The 23,615-nt window shown below is 37.9% G+C and overlaps 1 protein-coding gene across 1 annotated transcript in view; it reads right to left on the bottom strand.

Moving 5' to 3' along the window:
- WAC (WW domain containing adaptor with coiled-coil) overlaps window positions 1-23,615 on the bottom strand; it is a 55,918-nt gene that overhangs the window by 9,359 nt on the left and 22,944 nt on the right. The window contains exons 7-11 of the mRNA XM_027648355.1: window positions 22,955-23,263; window positions 10,511-10,756; window positions 8,429-8,551; window positions 7,322-7,470; window positions 2,573-2,691 (exon numbers count right to left, since the gene is read on the bottom strand). Of these exons, the coding sequence (XP_027504156.1) occupies window positions 2,573-2,691; window positions 7,322-7,470; window positions 8,429-8,551; window positions 10,511-10,756; window positions 22,955-23,263 (946 nt within the window). The remainder of the gene's footprint in view (window positions 1-2,572; window positions 2,692-7,321; window positions 7,471-8,428; window positions 8,552-10,510; window positions 10,757-22,954; window positions 23,264-23,615) is intronic.

Raw genomic sequence — 23,615 nt, 5'->3', positions numbered from 1 at the left:
AGAAACTACCAACCTGATGAAACTATTAATTATAGAAACAGTTTCATTTTTAAAGCAGCCATAATTCATGGCATGTCTTTGGAATAATCTCTAACAGACAGACTCGCTGTATGCCTGCATTGTGTTAACTTCCTAACTTACATGGTTGAAATGTTCACAGCTTTAAAGTCAGCAATAGCTACTAAGTTATTTTTTAGACAGTGTTTCCTCCCCAACAAGTTAAAAATAATTTTATCTCCATCCACTTCAAAATTTTAATAATAGTAAGACCAAAGGGAATGATGTACTTGTGATTAACTTCTGCACAATTAATCTGTATTTAATGTGCAGAAAAATGCAACCTTAATTCACAGAGCTGAAAAGATTTTGGACCATCTGTCCACAGTTCAGGTTGCCAAGCTGTTGTTTACTCCTATAGAAGTAAAAGACATTAGTCCCCAAGAGCAGTCCTGAATCCAACTGACTGCTTTCACCTCCAAAGGAATAATCTGTTCTCTATCAATTCAGAAATACTGCCTGGACACAGGAAATCTTTTGCAGAAAGTAAATCTACACCTGAGCTGGTCCACTTTCATTCAATTCCACTGCACTCAACAGAAGAAAATACAAGTTGCACAGGTTTTTCCAAGTCATCCAGTTCCTTAATCTTCCACTTTTTGCAAATGAGGCACTTCCAAAGCAAACTGAAACACATGAACTCATGATGCACAATATACCAGTCAAAAGGTGTATTGATTTGATACAGGATACAATACTCACACTGTCACAGTACCTCATACTGGCCTGCATTGCCTCCTGCCCTGCCTCCCCCTCAACTATGGGATGGTTCTACCTGCACGACTCCCCTGCTGCAGCTGCTGGGACAAACTCAGCTCTCTCCACCAAAATGCTGGTGCCAAATGGAGCAATGGTTTGGAAAGGGTCAGCAGATCCCTAAAGGGAACTCACTGTGGGTAAGGGTTATGCCAGAGCAGAAAGTCCTGTACTCAGGAGGGTGGGCTACAGATTAGCAGGCCAAATGCCCACCAATATCAACTCACACAGACTCCAGGCCATGGTGACTGTTTCCAAGGATAAGACTATCTTTCTTAGGACAATTTCCTACGGGGAAAGGATGACAAGCAAAGAACAAAAGGGTCTGTGACTGAGAGCTGTGCCCCTAAACCTCACCACTCCTCATAAAAAGGTTTAGAGTGTTGTGAAGTATAATTTTACTTTTGGTACTGTAATTTGGAAAGATTTAAACATCCATAATTCCATCCTTAATTACTACAGACTGGAGCTGGTACACTTTGTCTTTATTCTCCTCAAAGAGATAAATGAGTTGTAGGTTTGTAACCTGACAAAGATTGGAATCAAGTGTCTGTAAAACAGCCAACATTAAAACCTCAAAAAATTCTGACTTGCTTCCATTTGTACCCTCAAACTCATCAATATCACAGGGTCTCCAGTAAAGCCAGTTACTGGGACACAACTGCCAAGCAAACAAAAACCCAACACCTCAAAAATCCCAAAACACAAACCAGATCCCTCTCCCCACAGAACAGCCAAAACCAACAACGATTTGAAAATCTAACAATAAATTAGTGCACTGATGATACACAGACAAAGGTCCCCTTTGTTATTAGTCCCAGAAGGGCAGACAAAAGGACCTCACTACTTTATGATCTGGAAAGCACCACTGTGTAGCTTCAGGTATGCTGACAATGAAAGAGTGATGTTTGTTTGTTTGCTTCTTTAATACCATACCCCACACCTTATTCAACCACTCTTAAAATTCAGCTTTTAAGTGCAACACCTTGTAGATTTACAGAACTTCTAAAAAAAGTCAACCTGCAACTTCCTCGTGCCACAGTTCTAGACTATGACTCCATCACAAAAGGATCTTATGACAGATCTTTGATTAAAGCCCCTGGAACCAATATCATAAAATGCACAGCATCCAACACTACGAAGGGCCCACCTTCCCAAAAAAAAAAATAATTTCAAACAAGATACAGATTCTAAACCCAGATTCTTGTAAACCAATGGTTAAACATTCGTATCCTGCAACATCTGAATATGTTGCAATGTTGACAACAAAGTCAAGGAAAAGCATTTGTGGAACTTACTTAATTTTTAATGTTTTTCACTAAAGCAGCAAAGTCACCTGATAAAAATCCATATTAATTTAAAAATCAAATTACACTACAGCAAGACACCACAAACATCTAATGCTAAGAAAATCAGAATTATAGCATTTAATTCCATAGCTGCACAGAGAGACAAAAACTCCAAACTCAGAAATCACAATACAAGGAATCACTCAACAAATCCTCTGACCCCAGAGTGACAGGGCACAAATATGAATTCTATTTTGCTTCTATGAATGGAACTCTTGTGGTTATCCTAAAATGGAGACTCTACCACATTATTTGTAACAAAGATATTTAGCTGCATCCTCTCAGTAGCAACAGAATTAAATCGTATGTTCAATAAACAGGCCAAAGAAGAGTCCACTGACTGCAATATATACAGCACACATTGATCCAGAGGAAAAAACTGAGGACAGAACAGAAGTGTTTCAATGTACCTTGAACGCTGAAGACTTCGTGGAGAGGCAGGTTCATGACCTGCCTGCTTGTCAGCTATTACTGGCTGCTGAGGTGCTGCCTGGGAAGCTGGTCCTTGTTTAACACCTGGAGTAGCAACCTGCAAAGTTCAAAACTTCATTAGATTTCCTTCACAGTAAAGAACAAGCGTTAAGAACCAGAGAAAATCAGAGAAATTAAAAATTACAACACTGGTGGGGCTTTTTATTATACAAGGTCTTTTGTTGATAGAATTTTTATTCTCTTCATGAGGTGGGGTTTTTTTGAAACCATCTCTAGTTCCACAGTTGTGATAGAGAGTTTTTTTCCTAAAACAGAAAGAGTACTTAATAGACATAACAGAAGCAAATTTAGATAATCTGACCTGTCAAAATACTGCAAATTTATTAGGTAAAATAGTTCAACTCAATATCGCTTTTGACCATATCTTCCAGCTGAGAACCAAGTTCATTTTCAACTTCAGAAGAGGTGTCCATTATCTAAATAAAAATTTTCACTTAAAAATTTAAGAGTTTCCTACTTGAAAATACATTACACAGTGCCAAGAGCAGAATTACATCACAACCACATTATAACATCTCTACCAGAAATGGAAAAGAAAATCAAAAGTATATTTATCAGTCTGCTACTCCCCCCTGGTATCTGTTCGGTCAGTTCTCAACTCATGAATGACTAAAAAAGCAGTCACCAGTAGCTTCTTGCTTTTCCTTTGTAGAGCACACTCAGTACAAGATACTGAGACACCAGCAGTGAGATACAGACTTTTCGTCTGTGAATTTCTGAACTGGATGAAAAGTTTGGGGATACACTAATGTCTAAGTTAGAGTAAATGAAGTTCAAGATACTTGTTTTTGCCCAATGCTTTTCATATCTCAGCCAATTTAAAGTACGTACAAGAGAGGATCAGATTCAAAATTTATCCCTCACTCTGCCAAAACCAAGCTAACAATTTTGAGAGGGAGGAAGCAAAGAAAAAAATGGTTTCCAGGGCTCCATGAAGACAAAAAAACAAATCATGCAGCCTGTCTGGCATTTGTTGACATCAAGTTGGTGTAGATCACTAACTAGTGCTCATCAGAACCTCCAGAAATTCTCTGTTTCAGAAACAGAGTCCTGTGAAACAGAGTCCTGTGAAACAGACCATGGCAAGCCAGACAGTATCTGCTGAAGTAAACTTAAGACTTAACTTGATTTATTTAAGTACACTTGGAATCTTAATGTAAATTCAAACCTACTTATATGTTTATGAGGAAAAGTCACCTTTTAAAATTATCATCAGAGTGAAAGTGTGTTCTTTCTGGCTTTTAGATTAATAGACATATATTAAAAAAAGGTCTGAATAGCACAGGAAAAGGTCACGGTTCTAGAAAGATAGAGCAAGATCAGTGTAAGGTTACTCTGTTGTTGAAACCAACAGAACTATATAGTTGAGGGGGGTGAAACAATAGCAGTTCCTAAACTGATTTATGAAAACAGACTACCCAAGTACCTTTATGAAATGTATGACATGAGGAGTTTTGCTATCAATGCCTGAATTTTGCTCAGCTTGTGAGCAGACATTAACTATCAAGGCTGTTCAAACAGAAGGAATAATTTCAAAAGTAAAGTCCATCAGAGATAATAGCATCCATCACCTTGCAGATCCAAACTGGAAAAGTAATCACCTCCTTAGGTGGTAAAAACAAAAAAAATGGATTGTAAAGAAAAACTGGGATTTATAAGACAAAGTAGCCACAAAAGCTCTTAACTATTCCATGTTTTCCAACTGTTTGAAAGACTGTAAATATGTATACCAGAAACAGAAGAACAGTAAGGGCTAAATAAATTTAAAAAAATACCACAAGCAGTATTCTGAGTTGGACAGGTCTGTGTAATGTTCTTTACACAGTTATTTTGCAGAAATTCAGAACAGTTTCTAATCACACAATACAGGCCCAGCTAAAAAGCAAAATGTGACACCCAGGATCCTGAGTGTGACACTCAAGCTGCTGTGTGCACACAGCACACCTCCATCCAGACGCTTGAGCTTAAAAGCAGCACTGACATGTTCAAGCAGCCCTAAGTAACAGAGCCCCCCGTGCAAACGGTGCTACACTAGTCCCAGAGCCAGCCCAAGTATCTGTGCATCTGGCACTGGGCTCTGCTTGCACAGTGCCAGTCCAACCTTGTCTGCCCTAAGCCCATGGGCCTGTGCTCTGAAACCAAGTGTGTCCTGGCACAGCACCACATCTTGATTAGGCATAATTTACTCAAACTCTAAGAACAGGATAAGCTAGCCTGCCTGACATGTCTGAAGGACTACTAAAACAGACATGCTCACACTGGAGCTATCAACACCTAAATTCTCATCTCAATCCCATCTCATGGAACTGAATTACACAAATACAAGAACTATCAAGACAGTTCTTTCCCTAGTAAGCTGGAAAAGTATGTGCTACTGAACCAAAATTTGTTACTTCTGGGACTAACACACAAACAATTCATGTTAATACTTCAACAGCTCTGTTAGCAGCAGATTTGAGGAATATAAAACTCAAGAAAAGATCCTCCTGTCAAGCATTACCACTAATTCTATTTAGCTATCTGTGAAGCTACTTGAGGTAATGAGAAAATTGAAAGCTTTTATGGTTATGATATCTCAGGATAGTAAGAGTTATAACTTCTTTGCAGAAGGATGAAAATAAAAACTTGCCAATGTCTATAATAATGAACAAGAGTCCACCAGGATTAACAGCATTCTGCATCAAAAACATTACAGCTTAGAATGAGTAACTCAGAAATTTACTACACTTACCACTTGGATTGCAAACACATTATAGCTGCTTCAAAAATAAATCAGATGTGCAATCTCACCTCACTGAGAAGTGCAATCTTAACAAAAAGGTGGATTACAATATAATAATTTCAAAATGTGCTACTGTATGTCAAAATACAGATATCGCCATTTTCAGAAGAACTTCTATATATGTATCAATAAAATACAGAATACCCTATTTTAAAAATACCAGAAATGAAACCCTGCATGTCAAGTCACTAACTACAGGCAATCACAGCTCTTCCATGAAAGTGGAGATTCTCATATCACAACAAAAAATAACCAACACATGTTGTTGTTTTGAGCAGTGGTAGCCCTGCTGCAGTTACAACTCGTATCAGCTCTTCTCAAACCTGCATTTAGCATTTAAGTTTTCTACTTCTACTGAAAACCTGAGGGAAGGCTTGTGTATCCAAAAGCATATTCAATTATATAGTTGGTCTACCAAGACAGATTGGCCCTACTTAGAACACTTGGCTTGCCTTCACTGTCTCTTAAAGGCGCAGTTTCCTACCACTCCACCTACTTCACAGGTACAGCGCTGGCCTCTATACTGGGGCAAAGGCAGCAGGTTCAAGATTGCATGCACAGTTCTAGGAAAACACCTGTAGCAGGATGGTAAATACTAAAGAATCTAAATTCAAAAAACAAGAATAAATTGGAGGGAGTAGGGGGTGGAAGGGGCTGTCCTTCCTACAAGTTTTCTTTCAGAACACACTGTAAATAAAAATCTCAAAGGATAACACTTTTACCATGTTTACAGTGCAGCTGATAATCAAACTTCATTTATACACAGATCCAGATCTCTGTGTTGTAGAGACCAGAACAGATCCAGAACACAATTTCCAGTTAGTGACAGTAAATAACTTAAGAAGATCCTTATTCATATCTTAGGATTTGAAAGTGCCAAATATCGAGACTGCTATTTGATAATTTCATTACTTATCACCTAGCTATGGGATGTGAAGACATAGACTAAGGATGTAATCCAAGGGCAGAAACAAAGACAACAACCAGGATTAGTACACACAAAGCTTTAACAATTCACTGTATCATTGCCAAACACAAGAAACTGGGAGAATCACTTGGTTTTCTTTGTACCCATGGAAAAAAATCAAATGTAAGGAAATGAGGTGTTTTGACTAAAATGAAGAATGCAATCTGTTCTCCTGAAGATAAAAGTACTCCTCAAAGGCCTTCAAGACATGAGAGGTTCTCTTGTGAGCAGAAAATTAAAAAAAAGACATGTTAGTTAAGCAGAGGTTGTGGCAGGGAACAGGGATTTTAGGAAGGGGAGGAGGGGTGTTTCACCCTAAAGTCTAGAGTCATGCTTCTTAGGAAGAACCTTAGGAGCTATTTTATGTTAGCTTCAACTAATGTTTCCCAGTCACTGATCCAATTAAAGAATTCTGAATGAATGGGGATGAGGGGGCAGGAAGAGAAAGGGACATCATGTTATTGACCTGTAAACACCTAGAACATTTCTAAACCAAATTTGAGACTACATCAAATCAACTTCCCCAAGAATTTCTCTCCCATTCTAAAAATCTTTTATTGGCTAAAGTCTAGAAAATTGTATCAGCTGGTGCCTTTGAATTATGTTTTTTGGTTTTTGTATGGATTTTTTTAAAATACTGATGCCTTGATAGTATCTGCACACAGCATCTGAAGCCAGCACAAAAATTTCTTCTAGAAAAGGAAAGTGTACTAGAATTTCATGCTGGAGTTGCACTGCCAAAATACAGTCAAGTAGTCGCTTCCAGTTGTTTCTGTTTCTTTTGGGGAAGACAACATACAAACTTTATCATCCTATATAAAACTGCTAGCACATGGAGGAGCAACGCTTAATATTATGTGCAATAATTATGCACAATAATTTCTTACTACCACATGGCATAAATGAAAAGGATCTCACCTTCTGCTGGGATGATACTGGTGGCGTAGTCATCAAAGGTTTAAGTGGAACAGTGTTAGTCTGTGGCGTGCTTATCCTGGGAGATACGTATGATCTCGGTGATGAGGCATCAGATGTTAAAGACATTGGAGACTGATTAGATGGCTGAGCTGTAAAGGAAGGAAATTCTTAAATAAAACCATACCCTATCTTAAATGTGAATTAGATTTTCTTCTGGTACTTTGGAGTATGCTGTATTAGGTAACATACAAACATGTTCATCTTGACATGGCTGCAGGGTGAACAACTGGAACAAATGTTCAACGACAATCCTAGCTAAAGAACTGTTTTCCCCAAACTCCACTTCTAAAACTTCAGGGAAGGGGGAAAGAGAAGAAACTATTAGGCAATGCTTTCTACACATGCAGAGACTAAATTATTTGCGACTCCTATTTTAGACTGGTCAACTTGATTTAACTGAAAGAATCCATAAACAGTTTATCTAGAAACCTATTTACCCATTCTAGGCATCCACCAACAGTTCCCCAGCCATGGTTAAAAATTAGCATTAGTATAATACTGATTATCTACTCAATAAGATGACTGCACTTAGTTTAAGTTTCTAGTTTTACTAAGTTAAAAGGAGAACATACTGAAGATATCTGAAAGAATATCTTGCCTGGAAGCCAAAAAAAATTTCCCACCAGACAGAACAAACTTTCTTTTAAGAATTTACGGCCTCCTCCAAGAGTCACAGTTGCACAGTACTACAAGAAGGGTGTTCAAAGAGTTGTGTTTTATACTGAACATCAAATAACATCTAATTAAGGTCCAAAATAAATTGAGAGGGCCTTGCACAGGTTTCACATTACTCATATAGAGTTAGTTAACATACAAAGAAAATCCCAAAAGGCAAGACAGGGAAGCAGATTTACTTAGTTGTGTGTCAGCTTCCTGCTCCCCAGGTAATAATTTTTTAACCTATCTTTGGAAAAAGAAGTCATTCAATATCCTCCACACGGTGGCCAAAGATACAACAACACACAGCTTCTACAAACTTAAATTGTATCAGCCTTTTTAAAATGCAATGTAACAATTTTATGTAAGTGAAAAGAAGACTCTGAATACCTTGCGTAGACAGTTGTGCAGCTTGAGAAATTAGGGAGGTGATATTGAAAGCAGATGGTCCAGCAGTAAGAATTTTATGGAGTATAGACTGCAGAGAGGCTTGTGTCACAGCTGCTGTTAGAACTGAAAACAAACGTTCTGTTTTACTGACAATTCTAGAACATCACTTTAAACTGTTCAAACTGGCTAATTACATTTAAATCACATTTTCTTTCAGATTTTGTTCCCATATCCACAACGACCAAAGATCTACCCGATCTATTTTTCAATGACTTGAACTCAAGATGACTTGGAATGTCAAACAAGTCCTTTATTTAGTAGTTTTATCTTTGAGACATGCACTTAAAAAAAATTCTTTTAAAAGTAACTTCAATTCTTCAGCTTGACCCTGTGGATCAATAATAATTCTTGTAAACACCAAGAGAACATTTGTTTAATTTACTACTGTAGTAAGCATAATGTAGTGGTGGATTTTTTTACACCACAATAATTTTTAAAAAAGCAAAAAGCAGTATCACTTTAACCCAGTAAAAGAGATGGGGGCAGACTTTCTGTTCAAGGGGAAAAGAAGAATCTTTCCAGTTAAAAATCTGTGTTTCTTCTTAAAAGAAAAAAACCCAAACCTTATCTGTTCTGGGTTTAGCTGTCCCATGTCATTCCTCCCGGTAAAAAAAAATCAATCACTTTTAACCATTTTAAAACTGCACTACACAGGAAGATGATCTTATAGGATGAGCCACTGAGACTTTGAACTTAACCATGAGCTTCTGAACTAATCTTTCCCAAAAGATCTACAGTCTCTGTGGGATACTTCCTGAACATACAATCCACCCATGTACAAATCTGAAAAAACTGATTCACCAGCACAAGCACCGAATAACTCTGAGTCATGTGCACAGTAAGGGCAGCCCTGCTGTGCAAGGTGAAGTCACTCTGCCCACATGGACCCAACCAGGCCCTCATCCCACCAGAACAGTTCTAAACACTCTTTTTCCAAGACAGACACAGCTGCTGCTGAGATATGGCAAGACAAAATGACTAGACATTTCACTTGGCAGCTCTCTAATAAAATACATTTGGAGTCTTGACTGGATCTTTCATTTTTCAACCACGATAACTCCTACTTTTTTTAGACCAACTTAGTGCACTACAGTTTTAAAAGTTTCTCCCTGCACAGGAAAAAAACCAAAACAGTAACCTACTCGCCTATTAGTACTGAATGAAGCCAGAACATTTGCTAATTAAAAGGCAGCAACTGATACCTTTTTCTTATAAATAACTGCAATGTACAGAATATTTTGTACATATTTTGACTGTCATGGTTTGCACTTTCAGAAAGTTACTTAACTCTGGGCACTACATGTAAATGTTTTGCTTCCAATTACAAACAGTGATCTATGCACAAGTTCAAAGAAACAAACAAAAAATCCCACACCACTTTCTTCATCAGTAACCCGCCACACGCAGACACCACATCAGATAAAATTGCATTCTAATTGCATCAACTCTACCTCTTCTTGCAGCAAAAGGCATTATAGCTAAGTGATAAACTGTCTTCTAATAAAATAGGCCAATGTGACAAAAATCTAAGGGATACACTGATTACACGTACAAAATTTAACTTGCTAACACAGTTGCTGATATGCTACTTTTATTCAGAGGCTAATTTGTCATGCTAAAGAAAAAAGTTGTTAGGCAACAAGATTTAAGAATTCCTAGAAGTTTCAGTATTTGCAAACACACATTAACAGAACAGCAGTGCAAACTACAGAAAACAAAGAACAGCAGACAAAACAAAAGAACAAAGAGCTTTAACGAACTTTTGTGTGGCAGACGAATGCTGATACAGCGATTAAGTCACCCACCTCAATTAGACTGCTCATGTACATCAACATTTATTAATCTGAAAACCTTGAGTGTTAAAAAAGTCTAACAGAAAAACTAACAAAACCAATCCTCACTTTACCTAGGGATTCATTTATTCACTTTTCAATCAAAATAAGGCTTTCATTTACTAGAGCTTGGCATCCAATAATATACTAACATGTGTGAGAGATTACATCAACTTTAAAGAATCCTTACCTTCATTGATTTTGGATATATCTACGCTAGAATTATTAAGCTGCAAGGTGGCTTGCAGAGCAGGCAGCAGCTGTCGAAGGAGATTTGGGTCCTGAAGTAATGGAGGAATTGGTGATTGTGGGACAGGTGAAACAGGAACTGTAGGAGCAGATGAAGCAGGCGCAGAAGTTGGATTCAGTCCAGAAGCAGAAGATGTAGAAGGAGTTGTGCAAGAATGGGATACAGACTTGTCCACAGATGCAGACTCTGAACAGAAGATAGACAGTATTTTTCATTTTCCCCAATATAACCTGACAACTTCTCACTAATACAACATTCATATTAAATACAGAAGAGTAAATGCCTAACTATAGTTACAAGAAAAACACCCACATCATTATTAAAAGAAGATATTTGATATCTAGTGCAATTTACGCTACTGGACCTAATATTTATTAGGAATGCACACACACAACTTTTCCACTTCAACATACTGGACAGAAAGCTGCCAGTATTAAAAATGGGACATTTCTCCCCTAGCTGTCAGGACAAAGGCAGGCCAAAAATTCCTTGGCCATCTTCTTCTTTTACTGTGCATTTACTCATATTCTACATTTTCACTTATGACTTCAGTCTTTCTTTGGAAAATATACTATGAACAAAAACCTTATAGCCCATGGACTTCACATATAAGCTACTATGTCAAATTTGAGGGAGGGTATAAGTCATGCTTCACTTATTAAGAGACCAGACTACAAGAAGTCACAAAATAAAGACTAGGTCTCATACAAAATCCAGCTACACTGCTGAGGATTTAGACAGGAAAATGAGCTGTACTGGAAATGTAAAAAAATGTGCTGTTAACATCCCCACAGCAGAGTGGAAAAATATCTAAAAATGTACCTTCCCATAATTAATTTTTAACTTGTCAGCTTCTTGTGAAGCAGCAAGACCTATATTCTTTATTTTATTAATATCATTTTAGCAAATATCACCATTTATTATCCACATAAATAGGTAGTACTTAAATTCAATTATACTGTACAGCAATTTGTTCTGATTGAGTTATTTCATTAATTTTGAATTTGACTTCCAGTTAACAGAATGCTCCTCCATTCCAGTACTGTGAGAAATTTCTTCAATTAAAGTATTTCAACTTACTATAGGTGTACCATCAGTGATTTCAAATATCCCTCCTTTAAGAAGCCTGGTCCACTGTATTCCAATCTTAGCTCCCCCTCTCTCATCCTCATTAAACCCTCAGAGATGTCTGCCCCCAAATTCAGTCAAGACTAATGGTTCCATAGCACCAAACAAGCTGGATGCTGAGAGTAAAGCTATGGATCCAAGATCTCACCCAGGACGTCTTCCCATAATATTGAAGAGCTGGATTTTAAACCCACCTCATAAGGGCAGAGAAAGTCAACTTTGATATTCCACATTTCAGGTAAAAATCCAAATGAAAACTAAAATAACTGGCTGGGAAATTCTTTTACTTTAAAGGCATGCTTGTTTGTTTTCCTCTGAAGATATGGTCAAGGTAAGAAGATGCTGACTTTACTAATAAAGAAGTCAGAAAGTCTTGTTTTGTTTTACTACCTAAGAATAAAATGTTACAAAATGTCTAACAGCTTTAGTTTTCCCAATACCCTTAATTGAAACTTTTAAGACTAATCTGGAGAAGAACCCTAAAAAAATAAACATGAAATATTATAGAAGTGAGTATCAATATGTAAATCCAATGAGATTAAAAATCTCAGTGAAAAGAAAGGGGATTTCTACTTCCATGCAGTCACGGTATAAACAGTTTACAAAGGTCACAAGTACTCCAGAAAACTTTTTCCAGAGAAGTAACTGAGAAATCTGAACCAGAAAAAAGCTGCTGAAGAATCCAAATTTGAGAGCTTGCAAGGATGCAACAGCCAGCACACAAACACCCATTCTGAGGCTTCAGGTAAACTTCTGGAAAAGATGTGGCCTTATCTAATTATAGGCTCCTCAGGGCAAGGGGTTGGTTCATTTATCTGTTCAGGGCACCTGGTCATTTGGCCAAGAGCTTTCCTAAGAATAACTTACAAAGAGACAAAAGGGGTTACAACAACTGAAGATTGGGGGGGGGGAACACTTACAAAATTTCTGCGTGGTTTGCAGTAACACATGAACTAGGACAGCTGATCAGCTATTAGCCCCCATTAAAACAGTAAGTCATTAGTAAAAGTCTTTGTTAAAAGGTATTGTATATAAAATCTTACAGTGTTCAAAGTTAATGTTAAGACAACTGCAGGTCAAGACACATCTAACAAACATGAATCTTATCATACTAAACACAAACACGTGGAATTTAAATCAAACTTGGATCCGCCATAGTCCAAATAAGGAGAGGATGCACTGGCAAACAAAAGCAAGAGAAATAAGCACAGTGGGGCACGTTAGTACTTATATAAACACAAGCCTCCTACTCTACAGTTTTAAGAACCTTACAAAAACAACCAAATAAAAAGCCCCGAAAAATAAAATATCCTCATTTCAAAACAAACAAACAAACAAATACTGAGCAACTGCCAGCACTAATTTCAAAAGGTATTTAATGTAGTTAGGCTTGTCTTCACAGTTAAATATTGAGTTATTTTAAGTAAAGAAGCAACCCAGTACTATGTTATTAATTTACATAAGCAATACCTGACCCTCAAACTACACCAATGCCAAACAGCTGGAAGTGTTTTTCACCCACGCTGCAGCTCTGAACAGAAAATACAATAAATCAACAGCAAACTCAAGCTAACAATGCAGTGAAGACAAACCTTAAGCCCAGTTCTGGGTATTCACTCACTTCTTGAATAACAGAACTCAAAACATGTCACTCAAAATGACTGAATTCCATGAGGTCTGTAAAAATACTTTAGCTCGGGTGAGTTTCTATGCTACAAAAATCCACAATGAACTACCTCAACTCAGCACAGTCCAGTTATTTCTTTTAGACAATATGGAGACACTATTCCATACCTGTACTATTGCAGGTATTTTAAGTATGTGTTAAAATATATCTGTGAAAGGTATTTTTTGTACAATCATCCACATCAAACACCTAAAGACGCAAAACAAGAACGGTGTTTAACACCAACATTCCAATCTTTTGAGATGCTTTACAACACAAAACCAACAGCCTCAATGTTATGAAAAAATACATCTCTATGATCATGACTATCTACATGTATACTGCATAATAACTCTGTTATTTAACATCATAGAGGATGCAGAGTACAATAACTGTCCAAAGCATCACTACACTACATAAATTAAGTAATTTAAGTTATTCATAGTAAAAATAAAACATATAAACTTGTTTCAGCCAAAAAAAACCTGTAAAAGATATTTGTGAAAATACACATATTTCTTGTTTGTATTGCAGCTGTCCTGGTTCCAGCCAGCACAGAGTTAATTTCTGTAGTGGCCAGGAGGGGCAGCTATCCTACATCACCTCACCATTGCTTGGGGGAAGGGGGTCTTTTTGCAGTCAGGGCACTGTGGCAGTGGTTCAAGTATTACAGCTTCCCACGTGGTGAGCTTTTTTTTCGTGTGAAGTGTTCACCTCTCTTTTACACCTTTTTATTAATATTGTTGCTGTTACTGTTTCTTATTTCATTGTCATTTCCAGTAAGTTGCTCTTATCTCAACATCTATCTTTACCTTTTGTACCTCCAATTCTCCTCCCCAGCCTGTCACAGGGGAGGGAGCAGCAAGCACACGGCACTGTGGTTTGGAGTGTTGCAGTGGGAACACTAAACTGGGGAACATCATTCCTAAAACACAACAGCCTTATTTGGTACCCAACATGGGGCACAAAGGGTTGAGATAACAGATATGACCAGAGCAGTTGGAAACAAATTTGATCTGAGCATTTGTTGTATTAGATACAGAGACATCGGTCACAATGTTGCTCGGTCTGTGCACGTGGTTGTGGTACCTAACCCTGTACATATTCTCATACAGGCAGTGTGCCCATCACAATACTCCTCTTCAGAGCAGGGAGAGGGATTGGGATTGCTTTGTTACTGTACTGTGTGATAAAATCAAGGGCAATGAGGGTCATGTGGGAGGTGCATTGAGTACTACTCTCCTGCCCTGACCTCAGACACTACCTTTGTGAGCATGTTAATAATCATACCCATTGTACAGGGAATTTTCCCAGCTTTTCACCCCCTTTTCCTCTTTCAGGTCTGTTACAACAGCTTTTGTGAACTCAGAACTTCCTCTGGATGTTAGGGAAAGCATGGTCTTATTGCTATGTCTGCTATGTCTCCTCTATGGTTTACATCATGTTTAGAGTCAGGAGAGATTTTTATAGGAAGGCCATTCAGAGATCTGACCTGAGGGTGGACAGTCAAGAGTGGTACGGAAGGTGACATAAAATGGGCCAGTTTTGGGGGAAATTCTCTGTTCCAATGGTTTGAAAGTTCACCCCTGAACAACTACAGGAGCCTGTTAAAGTGACAGAATGCTTGCAAGGAGAATGCTGTGCCAACTCCAGAGCAGCACCTTGCTGGGTGTGCTGGGCCACAGCTATTCTTTGCCAGACACATTTCCATAGTAGACAGCACCCTTAGGAGGAGGAAAACAGATCAACAGGCACTGTGGCCACTCAAACTGCAGCTGAACATGAGGAACAACCCATGCTGGCAACAATCGCCCCTATACAGAAGAAATCCAAGACCAAATCAGTTCGCTTAGTGAGGGATGAAGAGGAAGCACGGTCCTTGAACAGGAGGAAGAGAAAGAGCCAGAAATAATCACCCAATCCCTATCCCCAAGTGAGCTGTGAGCTATGCAAAAAGACTTCAGCCACCAGCTGGGTGAGCTCCTGGTGACTGCCAGCGCTGGGCTGGATGTAAAAAGGGAAAGCCCTTTCCACACATCATGCCCCTGATGCTACATGGAGTAAGTGGGTTGGGCTGATCACACAGCGAGCTCGAACAGGAAATCCCAGTCGCTCAGGGATCTTGGAGATCATCACAAACTGGCCTGAAGACAAAAATTTCAGACTATCATCAGAAGAGAAGGGGGAAAAGGTGATGCATGCTGAGGAGGCCCCACCATATAATCAGCTACCTGAAAACGAAAAGCGACACCGCTCTCTGCTGATGGTTCCTGCTGTACCACAGGGATCCACTGAAAAAGGACAGCTGCCCTATGGAGTCCTACGTGACGAGTCGCAGAAGCTTTTGGTGAACAAGGTGGATCAATTCACATTGCAGAGCTGAAAGCATCCAGCTGGCTTTAGATATTGCTGAACAATAGGGATGGCCAGCACTCTACCTCTACATTGACTTGTGGATGGCAGCAAATGCTCTTTGGGGTGGCTGGACCAATGGAAAAAGACCAACTGGCAGTGCAGAGGTAAATGCACTGGGCTGCCAAATTGTGGCAAGACATTGCTGCCCAGGGAGAGAAGGTGGCTGTAAAAGTACATCACGGTGTTGAGTGGGGATATAATATCCCCTATCACACACCAGCCTCTGGAAAAGCTGAACAGCACAACAGACTGTTAAAAACACTTTGAAAGCAATGGATGGTGGAACCTTCCAACAGTGGGACTGACATTTAGTCACAGCCACCTGGTTAGTTATCACTAAAACTCCACCAATTAGGCTGGCCCTGCCCAGTCAGAACCTACACATGCTGTAGAAGGGGGTAAAGTCTCCATGGTGCATATGAGGAATGTGCTAGGGAAGACAGTTTGAATTAGTCCTGCCCCAACCAATGGGATTTGATTTTTGGGTGGGAATAGTCTGTAATGTTGAACTGTATAATACTGGTTGCTGAATGACATTGCCACTGTATGCTGTAACTTCTTCCGGTCATGGTACCGTGGTAGCACTTCAGGTATTGTGGGTTCACATGGGGTGAGCTTTTTTTCATGTGTGAATTGTTTGCCTCTCTTGCACACCCTTTTATTAATATTTTTGCTGTTACTGTTTATGTCTTAGTTCACTGCTGTTTCCAGTAAATTCTTATCTCAACCTGTAATCTTTACCTTTTCTTCTCTACAACAAGAAACTCCTTTGTGATGGAGACAAACATGCTAAAAATACAGACTATCGACTCTTTGTGTATAATCACAAAGTTTTTTACAGTGATTTAAACCAATCTGTTTTACTCCATGGTTCCAGACTGGATGCTTCATTTCACATAACTAAATCCTAGAAATACTGCCAATAAAACAAACCTGTTAAATATTTTCACATCCATTTTTGTATAATATAACTACAAAGGTTAAAAACTGATTTAATTTATGATGCTATACAGAGCTTGCAAGTTTTGCTTTTTGAAGGTAACATAACTGGTCAAAACTTTTCAAGATTAAATGTCTGCTTGACAAAAATCCTCAGGTTATCACTCACTGGAGTGTGAACATTTCCCTGTTTTTCCACAAACAGAAGAAAAACTCCTCACTCCCTCCTTTTCCTTTGTAATTTCCCTTTTCTGATCTGCTTTGAGAGACTGTTTCATTGTACATTTTGCCACACAGTTAACTTTACTTTCCGACATCTAAACACCATTTTCTAGCTCCTAAAACATTTATTAAGATTTTTAAAAAATGCTTGCTAATTATGCAGTGCTATAGTTCTTAAGTGCACTTGAAGCCTCAAACATCATGAAACACAGTCAAGATGAACAAGAGTATGCTAAGAAAAGTTAAGTAGCTTCACAAATCTAAGTCCTGTAGTTTTACAACTCCAATACACTGGTTGCTACACCTGTGTCAACATCAGTTCACATTCATTAACAAGTTATCTCCCCTATTATTGCAAAATAAGGATTTTGATTACATGGCAATCATTCATAAACCCAATCTGAATCATTACACATCAATCAGACTAATCTTGAACCTACAACAGGAATTTTACCAACAGAAATGCAAATTTAGTCTGTGTCTTACAAAAAAAATTTTGTAAATAAAGGACTATGCTGCAAGGTCTGCAAAAGTCTTAGACCATGACTGGAAAATGAACAGGTCAAGTCTGCAGCCTCTTCGTTGTCAACAACAACTTCTATAAAAATGCCATGCAAATAATTCTGCAACCTCACCTAAAATCTCAGCTATTATCATGAAAGTCCCCAGGAAAGGTTTAGAAATATTAAAAAAATGAAGTAAAAACCAAAAGTAGAACATAGTCTGCTCTGATCTTTTGAAGTATTAAAATCTTCATTAATTAATTTTATCTCTTCCTCTGAATAACAACAAAAAAAATCAGATTTTTTTTTAAAATTTCTGTGATTTTAAAAATAAGACTGTACCAATTTTTCAATTATAAGCTACACACATTAAAGTTTTAATGTCTGGAGCTTTTAAGAAAACTTCTAAAAAAATCTATTCACTTTGTTGAAACAACAAGAAAATACAGTATGCTTTCTGACAACCATGCAAACAAGTTTATTAGATGCAGTCTACACACAGAACTATATTATAGAACAAAACAAATTTCTGGGCCATCAACTTTAATCACAGGGAAAAAAATGAGCAAGAAATAAAGCCATCCAAAACAAAAAGGAGGAAAGAAAGTAATCGGATGGCAAAAAGAAACACAGTCAGATCTGGAGATTAAGGTAATGTGAAGAACTATTCATTGGTTTAACGTTAAAATGGAGCCAGAAGAAACCTTTCTATAATGAAAATAATTTTTTACGACCACAATGATTATGGAAGAGCTTTGTATTCATAACTTGCAATCACATCTTTTAGACAAAAAGGACAGAATTCCAAGTCAGCAGTCAGTGCTTCCTATGACAAGAACCTGTATAACACATTTTCAGCAGTTGGGCCACAATGTTCTTCAGTTACAACCTAGACACGCTCAGTTTCTCAGAGTTTGAGGAATTACATAAAAAGGCTGCTGAATCTTGCCATCACCAAGCTCTGTCTCTTATGACAAGAATCCTTGGTCCTAAGCAAAGAGTTGATCCACTAGTGACCAACATTCTGAAACACAACCCTAAGCCTACTATGTTTAATGCAGGGGGGTGAAAAACTAAGCATTCTGACTGTTCAGCTACTCTGTTTGCATGAAGTCCTGCACCTCTGCTGTGCCTCGGTCACCCTGTTCTATCTGCTGGAGTCCTTCGAGTACCTGTCCCCAGCATTTCCTTACTCCCTTCCTGCCTACAGTGTGCTGAGTTCATGAGGCATGTCAGTGTGACAGAGGACTGCGTGGGGAGAGAAGAATCAAAAAGTGGAAATGCATTTTTGAGGAGGAAGGGCCTTCCTTCACAGTGCTCTTTGTGACACCTAACACACTAGCACTCCCTGCATGAGCTTTAAAACACTGCTATATGTGGCTTGCTCTTCTAATTTATTTTAATGACATGGCAAATACCCACTACTGTTGACTAGACAATTTGTAAATTATTAAAGTGACCCTTTGAGTGTTCTAGTAGCTTTCACTAATGATGTAATTTTTATGCCATTTAAAACAGAACAAATGGATTCAAAGTGCTTTGGATTCAACTCCACAGTTTTACCCAACCACTCTATTGTGAGCTCGAGCTGTTCTCTTTGCACTGCTAGCAACGACCGTGCACGTGTCCTTTCTGTGGGAGGAAAACCACATTTCTAAATTTTCAGAAATTTATGCCTTATTGCCCCATAAACCCCATCTCTGCTCCAATGATTAAACAACAGAACAGCTAACAGAACTACTCCATTTTCTGCTGACGATTAAGAATCATAACACATTTTCTTTGCTGAAGCACCTGAAGTGTACAGTCCATCAACTAAGTTCTCTGAGCACTGACAGTCACATTTATCTGCTTTACATACTTCAGTTCTGATCTATCAAGGGCCTTAAGCCCCAACAAAAATAAATAAATATTTAAAGGCAATGCATTCTGTAAACCCATTTTGCCAAATGAAATTATGGCAACAAGAGTAGCTGTGTTCTCAAATATATTCAAATGATCTAAAATACAAAAAATTCCCTCTTTTTCACATTTGGATTATACCAGTCTTAAAACCGAATTTTTGTATTTTATCTCTGCCACCAAAATAAATGTAACAGCAATGCTCAGCAAACAAGTATGAAGTACAGGAAGAAACTTCCAACAGTCTCACACATGTAACTTTTTCTAACCACCACATGGATTGAGTAATACGCTTAATAATACGCTTAAAACTGCAAAACTCAGCCAAAGAAGATGCAACGATACCAGAAGCAATGTTAATAACTGACTGCTAAAGACTAGCAAGTGTTACAAGTAAGAAAACCACAGGGGTGAGAGAAGGATCAGAAGCATCAAAGTCACAACCCACCCAGCATTGCACTGGCCAGCTTGCTCTGTTCTGTCATAAAAGTTTTGGAGTATTGCTGCTCTAGAAACAGAAGTGCTGCCTGATGGGATTTGGAGTAAAGGTGTGAGAAGCAGTATCCTACAGACAGACACACTGTTAAGATATGGACAACACAACATTTCATTCAGTAACTGAATTAGAAATAGGAAAATGTGATGTGCCCTACAGATAAAGCAGCCAAAAAGTAGGAAAAGCAACCCCACACTTTACCTGCATAAAGCACTCACAGTGAGCACAAACAGAAGCAGCAGATTCTGACTGGAACATTCAAACCAAAGGGTAGAGGTCAAATAGTTCCCCAGGAACTCTCCACTACTGCCAGCCATTGAGGGCAGAGGGCTACTGCTAACAGCTGAGCTATAGTTCAGCCAGGGATTTTATTCAATCTCCTTGTGGGACTACAACATACCCCTGCAGCAAAAGAGATTGAGCTGAAAAAAGCATTGTTTTTGGGTTTTGTGGTTTTTTGTTGTTCTGCTGTTCATAACTATTACTGCATTAAAAAATACACACACTGAAACCAGAACTATTAAAACAGTGGTACACATATGCTGGCATAAGGCTGCCAGCAACACATTGACAAGAAGCAAGAATTCATTTAAGCAAGGACTACTGCATATATTATTCAGTCATTTGGACCAAGCTGTTTTTACAGGCAAAAAAATACAGCTTTACCTCTTTTCAGAAAGAGAGAGGGATGGCACAGCCAGTGAAGAGAAAAAGATCAAAGGCTGTTTACTTTACTAGAGTAAAAATAAACCTCTCAAACTATTTTTCAGTTCTACAAAGCCACTTTTAGAAGACTGTTTGAACCAAGTGTCTCAGGACAATTATTTGCATTTACTATAACAGCTACAAACAAATACTTTGTAAGACTGCAGGTTCACAGTCACCTCCGAGAGAATGAGTAACAGAAGTAAACCATCCAAAACACTGCTTCTTTCCTTCTTTTAAATCTAAATATGCAAAATGCTACAGAAAATTTGCTGGTTACATTTCCTTAAAAAGACAGTCCAACATTCCCAAAATAAGAAAACGCCAAGTGAACCGAATATACTCTCTGAATGATCTCTTATCATGACAGAACCTGCACTGAATTTTTCTGTTTCTGTAAGAGGTAAATTCAACCAACATGTAAAAACTCATATTTTCTAGAATAAGAATTTCAAGCCTGACATTCACCTATTCTAATTCTTCGATTATTTACTAACTTTCTGTAATCCACCCTGTCTGAAGCTCAATAAGTACAATATTTGCTCACGATCAAGTGCCATGACACACTTAGATCAATGAGGCATGAGTATTACACAGATCTACCCATTTAACCCATACAAAATTAAAAAAACATCTACCTAGGAATACAGAAGTTAAGTGAATTATTTAATATGGAACCATGCATGGTAACACAGATTCTAAAGTAAGATTTACAGTGTCAAGATTGCTCTGTGTGATCATTTTCACTCTTCACATCCAATTGTATGCTCTCAAATTAATGCTGTATGCAAGAAATATTAGAACTCTCTGACAATATTTGTAGCAGTTGTCACAATGGGAAGTTTCTTCAATTGCTGAAAGAGTCAGTTGCTCAGTTAATAAAGATGTACAGTACAGCAGGGAAAGAATATCCAGTTTGAAGTCTGATCACACACCAAACAGGAATCAAGAACATGCCAGAACTGAGTCATAATAAGGGTTTTCTTAAAGTGTATTTTAGATACAGAGTAGATACACTAAAGAAGAGAATGCTTGACATGGATGTTTTGCACTGTAATGTTTAGAAGTGCATCAAACTGTGATCAGAACATAGAGCTTTAATTGAATTAGGTAACTACTGTACTCAAGAACCATGCATGAACTAGCACACCTTACTTCACACTTTATTGTGTTGCCTAGAAAAAGGCTTGCTGAAAATAGTCTGTTCCTCTGTAGTTTACAGTCAGCATTTTTGACCCAAGTCATGCAAAAACTGCATGAAGTCTCAAGAAGCATTAAAAATTTCTTTACATGCACAATTGTCTCACACTGTAGTATTTGTCAATGTATGGTATTGGTTGAATATTTTGGATGGTCAGGTACTCTTATCTCTGTGTAAAAGCTGGAATTCTTTCATAAAGAAAACTGGAAGGCCCGAAAACAGAATACAAGACCAGTGTGAGACCAGAGACTGTTCTGGTCATCTTTTTAAAACTACACTATTTTTCTCTAACTAAACCAACATGCAAATATGAACAGGGCAAGAAGCCATCTTCCCCAAAAACATACAGTGACATACTAATTATGCAATATTTTAAAGTAAAACCCACCATGATTATCAATAATTATTTTTTCCCTCCCAAAGACCTCAAAGTATCATTTTTTGTGTACAATACCACTGAATAAACTCAACTATACCAAGCATCACACTATCACTAATGACACAAATCTCATTCTCACAATCTTCTTGAGCTCTTCTTTTCTAGTAATGAAGTAAATCTAACCAAAATACAGACTTTTAAAGTGTCACAGACAATGCACAGTGAGGTCCTGATCTTCCCTTCTTGACTCAATTGTTTATAATCGGTATTACACAGAAACACAAACCTTCAGCAGCTTTATAACTGAAGATCCAATATTTCACAAGATACAGATCAAAACAGAAGATTTGCTGTTACATGGAGAGAACTGTCTCACTTTCTCTAAGAATTGCACTTGTGTTGATTGAAAGATTTGACACTGGCATTCCAAACAGTAACAGCAGTTCATAAAACATAATGGTCCAAAATGACTTGCAAATAGTGCAACTACATCTACGTTAAGAACTCAAATAAATGGCAAAGATCCAAAACAAGAGAGAAGACAAAAATATGTCCTACTAAAATACATTTTTTCAAATCATAATTTGAAATGTTAATTTGCAGAATAAGCTAGTAAATAGCAAATACTGCAGTGTCAATTTTAAGTTGTATAAGATACAGTAAACGTGGTTTAGGAGGAAATAAACTCATCAAAACAGTAATCAGGTTCTAAGCACACACAGTCAAACAGGAAAAATATCTTTCAATTCTAGAACTAGCATACTATGAACAAGCAATGTAAATGCAATACATCATCTTGAATACTAGAGGCAATTTTATTTGACATACCTTTTCTCTCTGTTTTCTGTGCAGGGATGGAAGATGTGGATGTAGACAGTTTTGATAAAGTAGATGCTCCATTAGCATCAAAGGATTTCTTTGGCTGGTGATCAGATTGTAGAGAAAATGGACTAGGAGGAACAGTGCTTGGGGTAGCAGTTGGATGAACTACTGGTTTGATGGGATGCTGTACTGGAGTAGAACTACTGTGAGTCTCTGCCCTTGGCAGTCTGTAGTCTCTGTCATTGTGCCTGCTTGTCTGAGATAAAATATTCTGTGGGAGCATACTGCTGGTGTCACTGGAATGCTTGTCTTCCACTTTTTTCAGGATTCCCCAAGTAACGTTGCAATAAGAAAAAAAGGAATAAATTAGAAACGAGTCTAAGATTGCAGAGACTTTGATTAATACAGCTGCACACCAACAACTAGAGCTGATTGAACTTCTTATGATTAAAAAAAGCCTCAAGTAGATCAGCATCAAAAAAGGCAAAATTTAATTCTACTCACTGACAAAATGCATTTTCTGACCTTTGCTTGATTTAGAGTTCCGGTTAAGCACTGTGTTTTGATGAAAGGCTGCTTTATAACAAGTGTTACAGTCAAGTTAACTTTTGAAGTCGCCTAAAAAAAATCTAAATCAAAATCTATTATTTCCATCTTGTATTCAGTG

This window comes from Corapipo altera, unplaced genomic scaffold (assembly GCF_003945725.1).
Source record: "Corapipo altera isolate COAL_440 unplaced genomic scaffold, ASM394572v1 47, whole genome shotgun sequence".
Classification (NCBI taxonomy): domain Eukaryota; kingdom Metazoa; phylum Chordata; class Aves; order Passeriformes; family Pipridae; genus Corapipo; species Corapipo altera.
The sequence above is the reverse complement of the archived record's forward strand: the minus strand, read 5'-3'. Positions and strand labels throughout refer to the sequence as shown.